Source organism: Maylandia zebra, linkage group LG22 (genome assembly GCF_041146795.1).
Source record: "Maylandia zebra isolate NMK-2024a linkage group LG22, Mzebra_GT3a, whole genome shotgun sequence".
Taxonomy (NCBI): Eukaryota; Metazoa; Chordata; class Actinopteri; order Cichliformes; family Cichlidae; genus Maylandia; species Maylandia zebra.
The window spans coordinates 11951532-11963968 of record NC_135187.1 but is presented as its reverse complement, the minus strand read 5'-3'; the positions used below and the strand labels follow the sequence as shown (position 1 = coordinate 11963968).

The window sequence follows — 12437 nt, the reverse complement described above, 5'->3', positions numbered from 1 at the left end:
CTTCACATAGGATGTGTCCCTATAATAAAACACTATAGCCTCCTCCACCATTCAACAGCCTGGGGAGGGCAATAGAAACAGGAGAATGTCTTTGACCATATAGTTTGAACCAAGACTTGCAAATTTAAGTAACACAATGACAACATTTAACAATTTGACTCTAACACTCAGTATACACCCCTGACGTAACACCGAGCTGCTGTCCGCGATGGCTGTATGACGTAACAACGCGCTGACCTCTGCGAAAGCTGCGTGACGTCACACAGGTCACACCGCGCTGCTGTCACACCGGTGTCACCGCAGCCACCATGCTGCGCTGCGTGATGTAACACTGTGCTGACTATGAAGGTGTATGCTGTTTGTATGAACTGACCAGATGGTCTGCCAGATGTACAGCTAGGAAACGGAAGCTGTTCACTCTTTCCACTGTTCACTCTTGATGGTGATGGTGATGTGCTCTTCTACACCTCCAGAGGTCCACTATCATCTCTTCTGGTTTTGTAACATTTAGGGTGAGATGGTAGTCTTAGCACTGGAGTTTAAAGGCACTGACATCCTCCTTGTAAACTGTCACCCACCATTGTTGTGTCATCCGCAAACTTCACAATGAAATTGTAGATGCTAGTGGGCGTGCAGGCGTAGGTGTAGAGTGAGGACAGGAGTGAGCTCAGTATACACCCCTATAAACCCAAGTTAACATTATTCAAGAGAAGTAAATTGATATGAATTCCAATCACGTTGCCTACTCCTCATCATAACTCACAGGTAGGCTAAAGCAGTGGAAGCAATTTGGAACCAGGGTTCCTAATTCGTGTATATAATTAATGCATGTCATTTAAAAAAAGACAAAAATTAAAGAAAAAATAAAAATAAAATAAGAACATTTAAAAAAAATGAAAAAAAGCCATGCACATGCCTTCAGGCTTCTCTAAGGCACTGCCTGCTTTCAGGCTTTGCTTCCATTGCTGAATCACACTAGTAAAATACTTGGGAGACATAAGCAGAACAGTGTGACACGATTACTGTGCTTGAGACTGTAATCATATGAACACATAGTGGCAATGAGATAAGTTGCCTTTGAATAAATGTCCTATTTTCTCAAAATCGTTACAAAAGCCTCACTGGTACACGAGCTGCAATCACTTGGATATCTGCGCTTCTCTTTTGGGCCGAGACATTATTTTTTTCCCTCTTTTCATCAATAAACGGATATCTCTTTTCAGTTTATTATTATATCACTATTTAACGACAAGTCATTCACGGTCTCTACAGATTAATTTTTAATTCTCTATATAATAATAATAATAATAATGGATACTTTATTGATCCCCATGGGGAAATTACTTGTTTTTCTCTGCATTTGACCCATTCACTCAGTGAAGCAGTGGGCAGCCCACTAAGCAGGCGCCCGGGGAGCAGTGTGTAGGGACGGTACCTTGCTCAGGGGTACCTCAGGGTAGCCGTTAAGTGGATTCGAACCGCCGACCTTCCGATCATGGGGCGACCACTTTACCTACTGAGCTATCCCTGAACGCCATTTTCTAAACATGCAATTGGCAGGACAGTAATTAATAACATGTAACACACTGACATGTAATCGCCTTGCTAATGGTTTCATTAACCATGATTCCTTCTGCCTGTGGATCAGATTGTCCCCCTAAGAGCTCATCAGCTCACTGCACAACTCAATCACTCAAACAACAACCACCGATGGATCTTTTATGTGGCTCGCCACTTGATTTGGAGCCACGTTAGTCCCTTTGACTCATTTGCTGTTTGCATTCTCATCTATTACCTGGAAGCAGTCTGTAGAAATCACTGCATTCATGAAACAAAAGCTCTTTAGATTATGAGTTACATTTATATAGTGTTTTTTTGTCCTGATGACGATTCAAAGTGCTTTTCACTGCAAGACACATTCACATTTTTTAAAACTATGAAACTATAAATATAAACAGATGGTAACTTTTTTTTTCTTTTTTTTTTAAAAAGCACCCTGTGAGTAACCCTGAGGCACACAAACACCACCACAAATACCCTGGCATATGCTAGTGTGACAGCAACCGGTTGGAAGTTTTTACCATCTCATCCAATCCTAACTTGAAAACTGTTGTATAAATGTGGTTCATCCTAAAAACAAAACAAAACACTGCACTCAAATCTGGACCCCCATCTTCGACAGTTTTCTAAAACCAGCCCCTGCAGCCAGCCTCCACAGCTGCTTCTAATTCAGTCACTGTACGCCCTTAGAGACACTCTGAATTTCCACACTGTGATGTAATGGTCTCCTCTGACAGAAAATATAAGTTAATAGCGACTCGCCCATTTTTCCTCCTTCATCCTCTTTGCTTCTGATTACCTATGTCATCGCACCTTTTATGCTGATTACATCTAAAGTATCGGAAACGGTGTGTTTAACTAATTTACCATGCCAAGCTATTCTCTCAACCAAAAGAGCTTTGTCTTTGTAATTACAACGGATTAGGGACTAATATCTAATTATGCCTTAATATGCTTTAATGCATTTTTAATGGCAGCTGAGTGTTAAAGTCAAATTCGCTGCCGTCTCTGTTGGGGGTGGGAGGTGAAGATTGAGGAAGGGAAAGGGTTTCTTGGCAGCAGAGGCTGGAGGGAGGATAGGAAACATTGATTTCTTTGGCAGAGGTTAGAGGAGCCTAGAAGGAAGCCAGCTGCTGCATACTGAAGTCGCTCAACGTTAAAATGTTGCACCAGTCCTGATCCGCAGTAAAATGCATTTCCCTCGCCGCTGTTTTATGTCAGGAGCGGGAGGACACAAATGCCTGTTTGAATTATGATCTGAAATAGAGACCGTTTATTGATTTGCTACTTTATGAAGGGACGACTACGTTGCCAAGACAAGTGAGATTGAGTACCGCTGGCAGCCAAAAAGAGGGCTGACTTTTCTGTCAGAAAATACAGTCAAGAATTGCTACGGTCTGGAGACTCCGATGCTAAAAAGCCAAAAATCTATTCATGCATACACATGTGCACGCACACGCACACACACATGCACGCATGGTTCTGATTTTCAAGGGTCACAGCTCATGGCTGACAAGCACACTGAACAAATAGATATTCTCAGACGCACGCCTGCATGCTCTTATAAATGTATTCATACTCACTGTTTGTTTGTCTACGCATGATTGTTTTCCACAACAATATTCCATCATTTGTTTCCCCCTTGTTTATTCTAATAGAGTGTAGGAACAGAAAAATATCTGCATAATATTTCAAAGATTGATTGGGATGCAAATTGCCTCGTGAGCCCAATTGGTGTGGCTTGGCCTGTTTTAATTGGGCTCTGTTAATTAATGCTCAATGTGAAGACAAACTGAATTACTTGCAGGTTTTGTGCATGTCATTATCTCCTAATTGTGCCAGCGTGAATGTGTATGTGTGTGCGTGTGTGTACAATATGAGCATGAGTTTTCATTTGGTTAACCCTTTCCACACCTGTTAGAGCCCGCAAACATTATTACACCTTAATAACAATCACAGGTCATTAAGTTAATACACTATTAGGAAGCTAGGTTCCAGGGTTTTATTAACTGGGAGACTAAAAGTGTAATTAATTTACAGACTAACTGGATGCACTAGAATTGTTAGGCACACAGAGGTGTTTAATCTTAAAGTTAGATTAATTTTTCCGTATTCAGATATGGACCTCATGAGAAATTTCAAATGAGTGGATGGATAAGCGCTCTAACTGCGTGATTAAGAGTGTTTTCAGAGGCAGGCCCTTTAAATCATCCTTTTATATTTGCCTTGTAAGTCATCTGAATCGGCAAATATTTTATTTAGCACACGAGCTCCGAATCAGTCCACAGAAACCAGAAGCTAATGTTTCACAAGTGACTCGTCAATACATCACTTTTAGCTTTTACCTTGAGTGAAAAGAAAACAAAATAAAATCTGCTGAAATGCCTTCGCTTGAAAACGGATTTAAAAACAAAAAACAAAAACGCAGCAGTGGTTCAGCAAGCGTGCAATGAACTCCTCTCTCAGACCTCTATGCTGGTGATGAGATATATCTGCAACTTGAGCTGCAAAGCGGCGAGATTCATATTTTCAGGCCATTAAACAGGAGATGCTAAATCTCAAAATCCTCTATGCAGACGTATAACAGAACAAATGCATCAACGGGTGAAATGGGAGCGTGAGTCATTACACCACTCATCATGACCACCAAGTGATTTATCCTGCCAGCCAGTCACTGAGTCGAGGAGGTCCTCGACAGCAACAAATAAACATATTAATGCGATCATTCGTGCTCTGAGAGGTAGAGAGTGCGGCAATTAGCGCTCGTCTGTTGCCACGCGGGCTGGAGTGTCGTTAGGTCAGAGTGACCTTGAGTAGCCTCGTTAGGAAGATGATTGACATGGCCGGCTGTTTTCGGCGGGAACGCTGAAAGTGGGAAGCGAGGGATGTAGGCCGGGTGGCAGGTGGCAGACAGTGGGTGCAGAGAGCACCTGGGATGTTATGAATGAGATCTGGTTTTGTCAAGAGCAGATGTGATAAATGTACCAGTTTCATGAACTTGACTCCAAACCTCATTTAAAGAGAGATATTCAGTGATTTAACGTTGTGATATTTGCTGCATATCATGTTACTTGCACTTTAGCACTTTTTCAGGAGCAAAACAGATTTGCTTTGTTTTTTCTTACTTTCTTTAATTAGTTAGCAGAGGTCTGACAAAGGTGGCTGCAAATATATTTAAACTCTTCACACATGCATGTTGCACCTTTTCTAAATAAGCCGGTAATAAAAAATTGGAGTTTACCAGGCAGGAAATGCTAAATCTTTAAATTCTACAGTTAGCTTAACCTCTGTGATTGCACAGAGCTCTCAGGAAGTGAGTATCTCAGAAGTGCACTTATTTAATTACTGATATCAAATGGAAACATGTTTGTAATGTTACGTTACGTTAAAAGCCGCCACTATGAGTTCTACTAAACTGTCCATATAGCGGATATAGCAGTTCAGTATCTATACATCCATTTCGTCTTATCCTATTGATCATGAATGTGAATGGAAAAAAAATCAACCAGGTTTTAAAAGAGCAACGAGCTACTAGAAACCCGTGGATAATAAGCCATAAACCTCCTCAAATGAAGCCACTGTACAGGTGCCAAAAACTACCTGTGATGTCGTGCTGTTTGAACGAATCGCTGTAGATCTGGTGCTGATTGGGACAGTGTTTCTTCAGCCATTTGCACACGTCCTGTTGGGTCCACAGGGCCACTGGCTTGGACAGCTTCACATATCCTGTCTGTATAAGATACAAACATAATAATAAAAAAAATAAGAACTCCTTATTTTAAAATCTTTTTACACAGTCACCATTTATAACCATTAATAAACCCTGATTATGACGTTTATGGACTACCGCTTCCTCTTTTTGGTCAAATCGTTTGATCTAGAAGATGCAGGTAAAATACTGTTATGTGTCAGTGTTTTCCGTTTTGACCTGGTGGGATCATGCCACTTTCACTTCTTAACTGTATTTTAGTGTATCTGAATTTTTACAGGCTGCTTTGTGACATTTTCCCTTCTGCATCAGTGATCAATGGCTAGTAAGTGATTTTTTTACACTATAACTCCAGAAAAATGTTTAAAAAGACAGTCATGAAATCTACAGCTGGGAGCTCAGCACAAAGTAAAATATTAAATTTTGAATTACACACACTGTTATGTATGAATTAAACATATGTTCTCAACATATGTTCACATTGTACAGCTCAGAGAAACGTATCGCTTGCGTTAAAGTTAAACACTAAATGGCTCATTTTTCCTCAACAACAAAAAAAATCTGTATCTAAACACACACAAAAAAAATGATGACTGAGAGAAAGGTGGTGTTAATTTGTGCAAATCAATTCTGTGAGGAGAAAAGTGAGAAACACAAAGGGATCAAAAACATGGACTCGAAATAAGCAGCTAGAAGATGAACACCTTGTGCTGTCGTCTCTTTACATGTGCGGAAATTTGGCCCCTGAATTATAACACGAAGCTTAGAGGATAACTTTAAGTTTTCTATTTTGATTATTTGCTTTAACGCCTGATAAGCACGTTAATCAAAATTACAGATGTCAAGAATGCATGCAAGCTCTGAGCGCTGCAAATGCACCAAACCAGTATAAGAATATTTCCACACAAGCAGTAGACCAGCCAACATCAACACCACCAAATGTCTCTGCACATATTGAACATATGTTATTCTCTGTATATCTTATTATTTATTGTGATTTGCTAGGCTTTCTTTAAGCGCCGATGTGGGACAGTACCACACTTTCATTGTACTACGTGTAATGGCAATGAAGAGTTAAACTATTAGTGCACTTCTGAGGGAAATTAAAAGTATGCCCCTTCAAGTGTCCTGTTAGTTTTCTTGTTGACTGACTTTTGCTGTATGCTGGGAAGTCTTGCAGTGTTTTATTCTTTCTGTATGGGCATCTGAAATAAAAAAAGAATAAACTAGACCATAAGAAAGACAGATATCATACTGTAAAAGCACAAGAGGACCAACACTTACTGCTATCCAGGGCCAATAGTATCCAAAACCTATAACATTGTAGCTGTAGCCAGTTTTGACAGAGAACTATGAACGAGTGCATGCATACACTTCTCTGTTTTGCATTGCAGTCTTGCTGCAAGACACCTTTCTTATTTAAACGCACTACTTCAACAGCAGGCTATGCAGTAGACTGCCAGCGGATTGCTCTTGAAAGTGCTGGCAATGGATTTGATTTTGATTGAGGGGGCTACTAAAATTACAAACACAGAGAGGTGATTAAAATTTCACATCCACTCCCCTCCACTTCAGCCTGCTCTCTGGCTGCCGTGTGGTGCGGCATAGCAATGGAAGCCCCCTCTTTCCTCCACCCAAAGAAAGCAGAGCAGCAGGTACTGGCAGCATTTCTCCCGGCTTGTGCCTTCTCGCTCCTCCTTTCTATCCCGTCTCATCTCTCCCCAACGTTCAATCTCACGCAGGCCCTGTCAGATCTATCGCGTTGTCTTTCTCACTTCTTCTCCCCGCATATTGTAGCCCTCATCTCTCCCATCGCCCTTCTCTCACCTGTTTCTTATTATATGGTGCTACCTCACTCTTGCCTTTTCGGTGTCTTTTCACCGCTCCTTCCCACTCATCACGCGGCATCCCTGAGAGAAAGAGAAATTGAGGGATGTGTACATGCTGATTTGGGCATATGGTCTGTATCCCGTGTAGGTAGGCGAAGTGACAGACAGCCAAAGAAAGCAGGTAGCTATGTACGCAGAAAGGCGAGGCCGCCTCTCTTAATACGATTGCTTGGCAGCCTGCAAAGGATAGGTGTAGAAACTGCAGAGAGGGGAGGGTGTGGTATTACAGGAAGAAACCACATTAACCATTAAACACAGCTCAACTCAATGCTAATTAACCCCGACTATAAGCCTGAGGCGACAAAAGAGAGAGGGAGGCCAGGATGTCGTAAGAGTGAAGGATGGAGAAGAAAAGAAGAGAGAGAGAGAGGAGTGTGAGTGTGTGTGTGTGTGTGTGTGTTATGAAAGCATGTGAGAAAGTAGAGTGTAGAAAAGGAGGAAAAAGAAAAAAGAGAGGAGGCTGGGAGTGTGAAGGATGGCCGGACTGACAGATGATCCAGAGGAATGAAAAGCAAAAAGCCTGGTGCTCCATGGTAGACTCAGCAGAGTTTGACACAGGAGACTCTCTCATTTTCCATGAACCCATTTGTGAGTCAATGGCCATCTGTGTTTTACATTCTGCACTGATTTAGCCCATAGCTGTGTTCCCTGGGCCTGTACAATAGGTGAGCCGGTGCCTTTCTGCCTGCCAGCCAGCCTGCAGAGCCAAAGGGCGGAGAGAAAACAGAACAGAGAAGAAAACAAGAGTACAATCATGCTCAAAGAGCCGTGTTCAAGAGACTCCAGGCCAATTAGAGTTCTGAGTGACAGCGCAGGGGTGAGAGAGGAAGCCCGCTTTATTTCTAAGTGGAATACGTCTGGGAACGAGCACACAAAGACGCACGCATTTATCCACATGTGCAGCCCGTTCGCACAAATGCGTTCACACTGGAAGGAATGCGCATAAATGCAATGCATACGCGCGCACGCGGCACATTTATATGACCGCCATCTGTGCCGATATGCGTACAGTGTTGTGATGTCCTTGGATTTAATTGATATCTGAAAGCCCAGTAGAGCTTCCAGTATTCTTCACGTTACCTTAGCAACAGAGCAAGGACAACCTCAAAAATTAAAAGATGAGAAATAAAGCCTTTTGGGGGGAAAACGCACAACCCTAAGATGAACCAGAGTCTGCGATAAACATACATTTCCAGTCACACTGGAAAAAAACAACTATTACATACATAATGAAGCATGTAATCCCACTAACGCTGATAAGCATTTAAAGATCCAATATGAATGCACTCAGCTAAATTAATCAAGAGGCAATCACATGGCCCCTTTGTGAGGACAGTATTGGAATACAAAAAAGAGCTGGGAATTAAAAAGCGCTGAAAAGCATTCCAGAGACAAACACCATGTGACTGAGAGAGTGAATTTGGCAGTGGTGTTGTACGGCAATAATTGTTTCTTAGGAGAACTGCAAACCCCCCTCATCCCCGTGCCGCGGTTTTCATTTTGCCTCCAAGATTGTCGGGCTGATTGCAGGGTCAAATGGCTTTTCACTCAATTAAAAATGTTAACTACAGCAGCAATTAGCTCATGTAAGGACATTGTCTTGTCAATAATTTGAATTTAGTGCTAAACTGACCACAAGGAGCTTATGAAGTGAAACAGATTTATTAGTTCGTCTGAGTTTTGCTTAGTTACCAGAAATAACTCAAATTCAACCTCGGCTCTGGATATTTCCCTGGACAATATAAAGTGGCAGAGTTCATTTATTGAGCAAATGCACACAAGGGCAGAACAAATACTCGATAGCTATTTGATAGCAAAGTGCTGTTCCTTTTATTTAAAACCGTTGTCTAGTAGCCTTCATTAGGTGCAGCGGTGTTTGTTGAATAAATCGTAGCTGATTCCCTTTTTGTCCTAAACAGGTATGAAAAAAAAAAATGGAAGTAATGTTCACACAGTACCAAAAGTTGCGTGTAAAAGTCAGCGTTTCTTAATATTTTGCTTCTAAACAACCAGACTTTGTTGTTTTGTTGTCTTTAGGCTTTCTGAAGGTCTTTCAAAGTATTTTTTTGGACATTGCTTTTGCACCGATTTTCCAGCCTTGGTACTTGATCATTTTTAAAGGAATGGTTTTCTCTTTTCTTTGCTAAGCCACTTAACAGCACTGACCTATGAATCACTCAGGCATAAAAATGGCACTTTACTCAAGGGATGAACCAGTGTTGACACAAAACAGATAAGACAACTAAGCAAAAACACAATTTTAACTATTGTAACAGCAGACAAAAAACAAAAAACCAAAACATAATTTCTGACAGGCATATTGAATTCATGATAACAATTCCCAAAGAGCTATTGGGTTTTTTTGTATGTGAAGTGACTGGCCTAGGTAAACAGTATCTGAAAGTTGTGTCCTTTTGCACATTACTATAAATGTAGGATGCAAAAACTGTCATGGTCCTGAGTCTGAGGACTCAGTGTTTTGTGTTTCCTTATGCTTTTGTTCATTCCGAGTGTGTATTCTGTTGTTATTTTGCCATTTGTTAGGTTTCTGTTCTTTGCCTGCCTGCTCCCACTTCTCTGTGTTCCCTCTGTCTGTCCATGGTGTTATTGTGTCTGCTCATGAGTCTGCCTGTCAAGTTCAGTGTCCTGTCTGGTTCTCTGTCTGTTAATTTCCTGTTTTATTCTGAAGGTTCATGTCTGATGTGAGTGTGTTCAGTTTACATTTCCCCTGTCCCGTCAGCTCTGATTTCTCCCAGCTGTGTTGCCCTCCTGTCTCTTATCCCCTGATTACTGGTGTGTGTATTTAAGCCCTGTGTGTTCTCCTGCCTGTTGCCGGTTCGTCTGTATTACTCCATGTAAGTCCGCGCTTTTCTGCATTCATCTGTGTCTCTCTGCGTTTTTGTATCCTCCGTCAGTCTGCGTCTCTCTGCCTTTCACCCCGTGTCCTGTGGATTTCTAGTTGCTCTTTAGTTTTCCCAGTTTAGGTTTCCGTTAGTTTGTCTCATTATTCGTTTTCTGTTCCTGCCACTGACACCTTGTAAATAAACTCCACTAATCTTTTCATACACTGCTTGCTCTTGGGTCCTTTTTCCAACTCCACACGGCTCGCCTCGGCAGCCGTGACAGTACGAACCGGCCACTATGGATCCAGCAGCAGTCAACCCGCCCGAGGAGCTCCGGGAGGACATTATGTACTCAGTGGACAAATTAATTAACCTATGGCTGGAGCATGAGGGGAGAGAATTCCGCCAAAGCATAGCTGTTCGGCTACAGCGCTTACTTTCTGGTCTCCCCTGGTTGCTCAGCTCACTTCACCCGCTCACACAGAATTTTGTTCTGAACGAGCTTCATCTTCTCCCCCTTGCTACCACCCACCCTGCAACTCATGCTTCACTCCCCGACCCGACGGAGAGTGTCCTGCCCGGCCCGTCGGTCCAGCCTTCAAATGGGGATCAGCACTCACGCCGTCGACGCCCCTCGCCACAGTCGGACCCCAGGATATCAGAGCGGCCGACTGAGGTGAGTAGGAAGGATAACAGTTCCAATTCGGACCTTAAGACTTTTTCTTCCGGGATTGTTCGGGGTGTGTCAGTGGGAGCTAATTCGCTAAGCCTACCTACCTTCGTGGTAACCGATCTCTCCCAGGTTGGCATTTTTAAGACTTCAGTGAAAGCAAAGGGCTGTTGTTCTTCTGAAACTGTTAAACCCGTGTCAGCCAACCCAGGGTCTGCTAAAACTGTGACATATAACCCAGAGACCATTAACACCAGCTCTGATGATACTAGGACTGTTTATTCATTTGAACCGCGGCCTCAAGCTCAGTTAGCCGCGCGGCCTCAAGCTCAGTTAGCCGCGCGGCCTCAAGCTCAGTTAGCCGCGCGGCCTCAAGCTCAGTTAGCCGCGCGGCCTCAAGCTCAGTTAGCCGCGCGGCCTCAAGCTCAGTTAGCCGCGCGGCCTCAAGCTCAGTTAGCCGCGCGGCCTCAAGCTCAGTTAGCCGCGCGGCCTCAAGCTCAGTTAGCCGCGCGGCCTCAAGCTCAGTTAGCCGCGCGGCCTCAAGCTCAGTTAGCCGCGCGGCCTCAAGCTCAGTTAGCCGCGCGGCCTCAAGCTCAGTTAGGGTGACTGACATAGTGGTTGTGATGACAACGGTGGTGGAATTAGAGACTGAGCTTGAGGCCGCGCGGCTAACTGAGCTTGAGGCCGCGCGGCTAACTGAGCTTGAGGCCGCGCGGCTAACTGAGCTTGAGGCCGCGCGGCCTCAAGCTCAGTTAGCCGCGCGGCCTCAAGCTCAGTCTCTAATTCCACCACCGTTGTCATCACAACCACTATGTCAGTCACCCTCAGTTCAGCCTCCTGTTCAGCAGCCACCAGCCCTGCATCCTGTGTCAGTTGTTCCACCTGTAAAACCATACAAGTCAATTCTACCCGAAAGACACTGCTCCTCGCCCATCCACTACAAGCAGAGAGACAAATCTAACAATACTGTCAACAGTCCTCAAAAGCTGGCCAGTTCTGAGACTGCGACACACTCCAGGGCCTCCCCAGAGGCCGGGGTTCAGCCCCCAGCTGATTCTGGATCCCTGGAGGTCAAGAAGCCAGCTGAGGACTGCACCCAGCTGTCACTGCCTGAGCAGAGTCAACGCTCTGGGCAGCTGAAGTCTGCTATGTGTTTGCCAGGGGCCACTGTGCCTGCTGGTTCTGTTCTGTTTCTGCCAGAGGTCCCCGCGCCTGCTGGTCCTGTTGCGTTCCTGCCAGAGGCCCGTGTGCCTGCTGGTCCTGTTGCGTTCCTGCCAGAGGCCCGTGTGCCTGCTGGTCCTGTTGCGTTCCTGCCAGGGGCTCCAGTGCCCACTGGTTCTGAGACTGTTTTTGCTGGGGGGCCCGAGGAGCCCGTCCAGCCATCTGCCTCGTCAGCTGGGGGGCCCGAGGAGCCCGTCCAGCCATCTGCCTCGTCAGCTGGGGGGCCCGAGGAGCCCGTCCAGCCACCAGCTGCAGTCTCATCACCAGCTGCAGTCTCATCACCAGCTGCAGTCTCATCACCCTCGCCTGCTGCGGCCTCAGAGTCTTCGGCCTCGCCTGGTCCGGTTTCAGCATCTGCTTTGGCTTCATCCTCGTCGCCTGGTCCAGCGTCTGCTTTGGCTTCATCCGGTCCAGCCTCTGCATCCTCATCATCCTCGTCTGGTCCAGCCACTGCTTCATCCTCATCTGGTCCAGCCACTGCTTCATCCTCGTCTGGTCCAGCCACTGCTTCATCCTCGTCTGGTCCAGCCACTGCTTCATCCTCG

At 44.5% G+C, this 12437-nt stretch overlaps 1 protein-coding gene across 2 annotated transcripts in view; it reads right to left on the bottom strand.

The window, feature by feature from the left end:
- Positions 1–12437, bottom strand: part of samd12 (sterile alpha motif domain containing 12) — a 131786-nt gene that overhangs the window by 85408 nt on the left and 33941 nt on the right. For both annotated transcript variants that reach the window (XM_004548946.5, XM_004548945.5), the window contains exon 3: positions 5161–5290. In XM_004548946.5, the coding sequence (XP_004549003.1) occupies positions 5161–5290 (130 nt within the window). The remainder of the gene's footprint in view (positions 1–5160; positions 5291–12437) is intronic.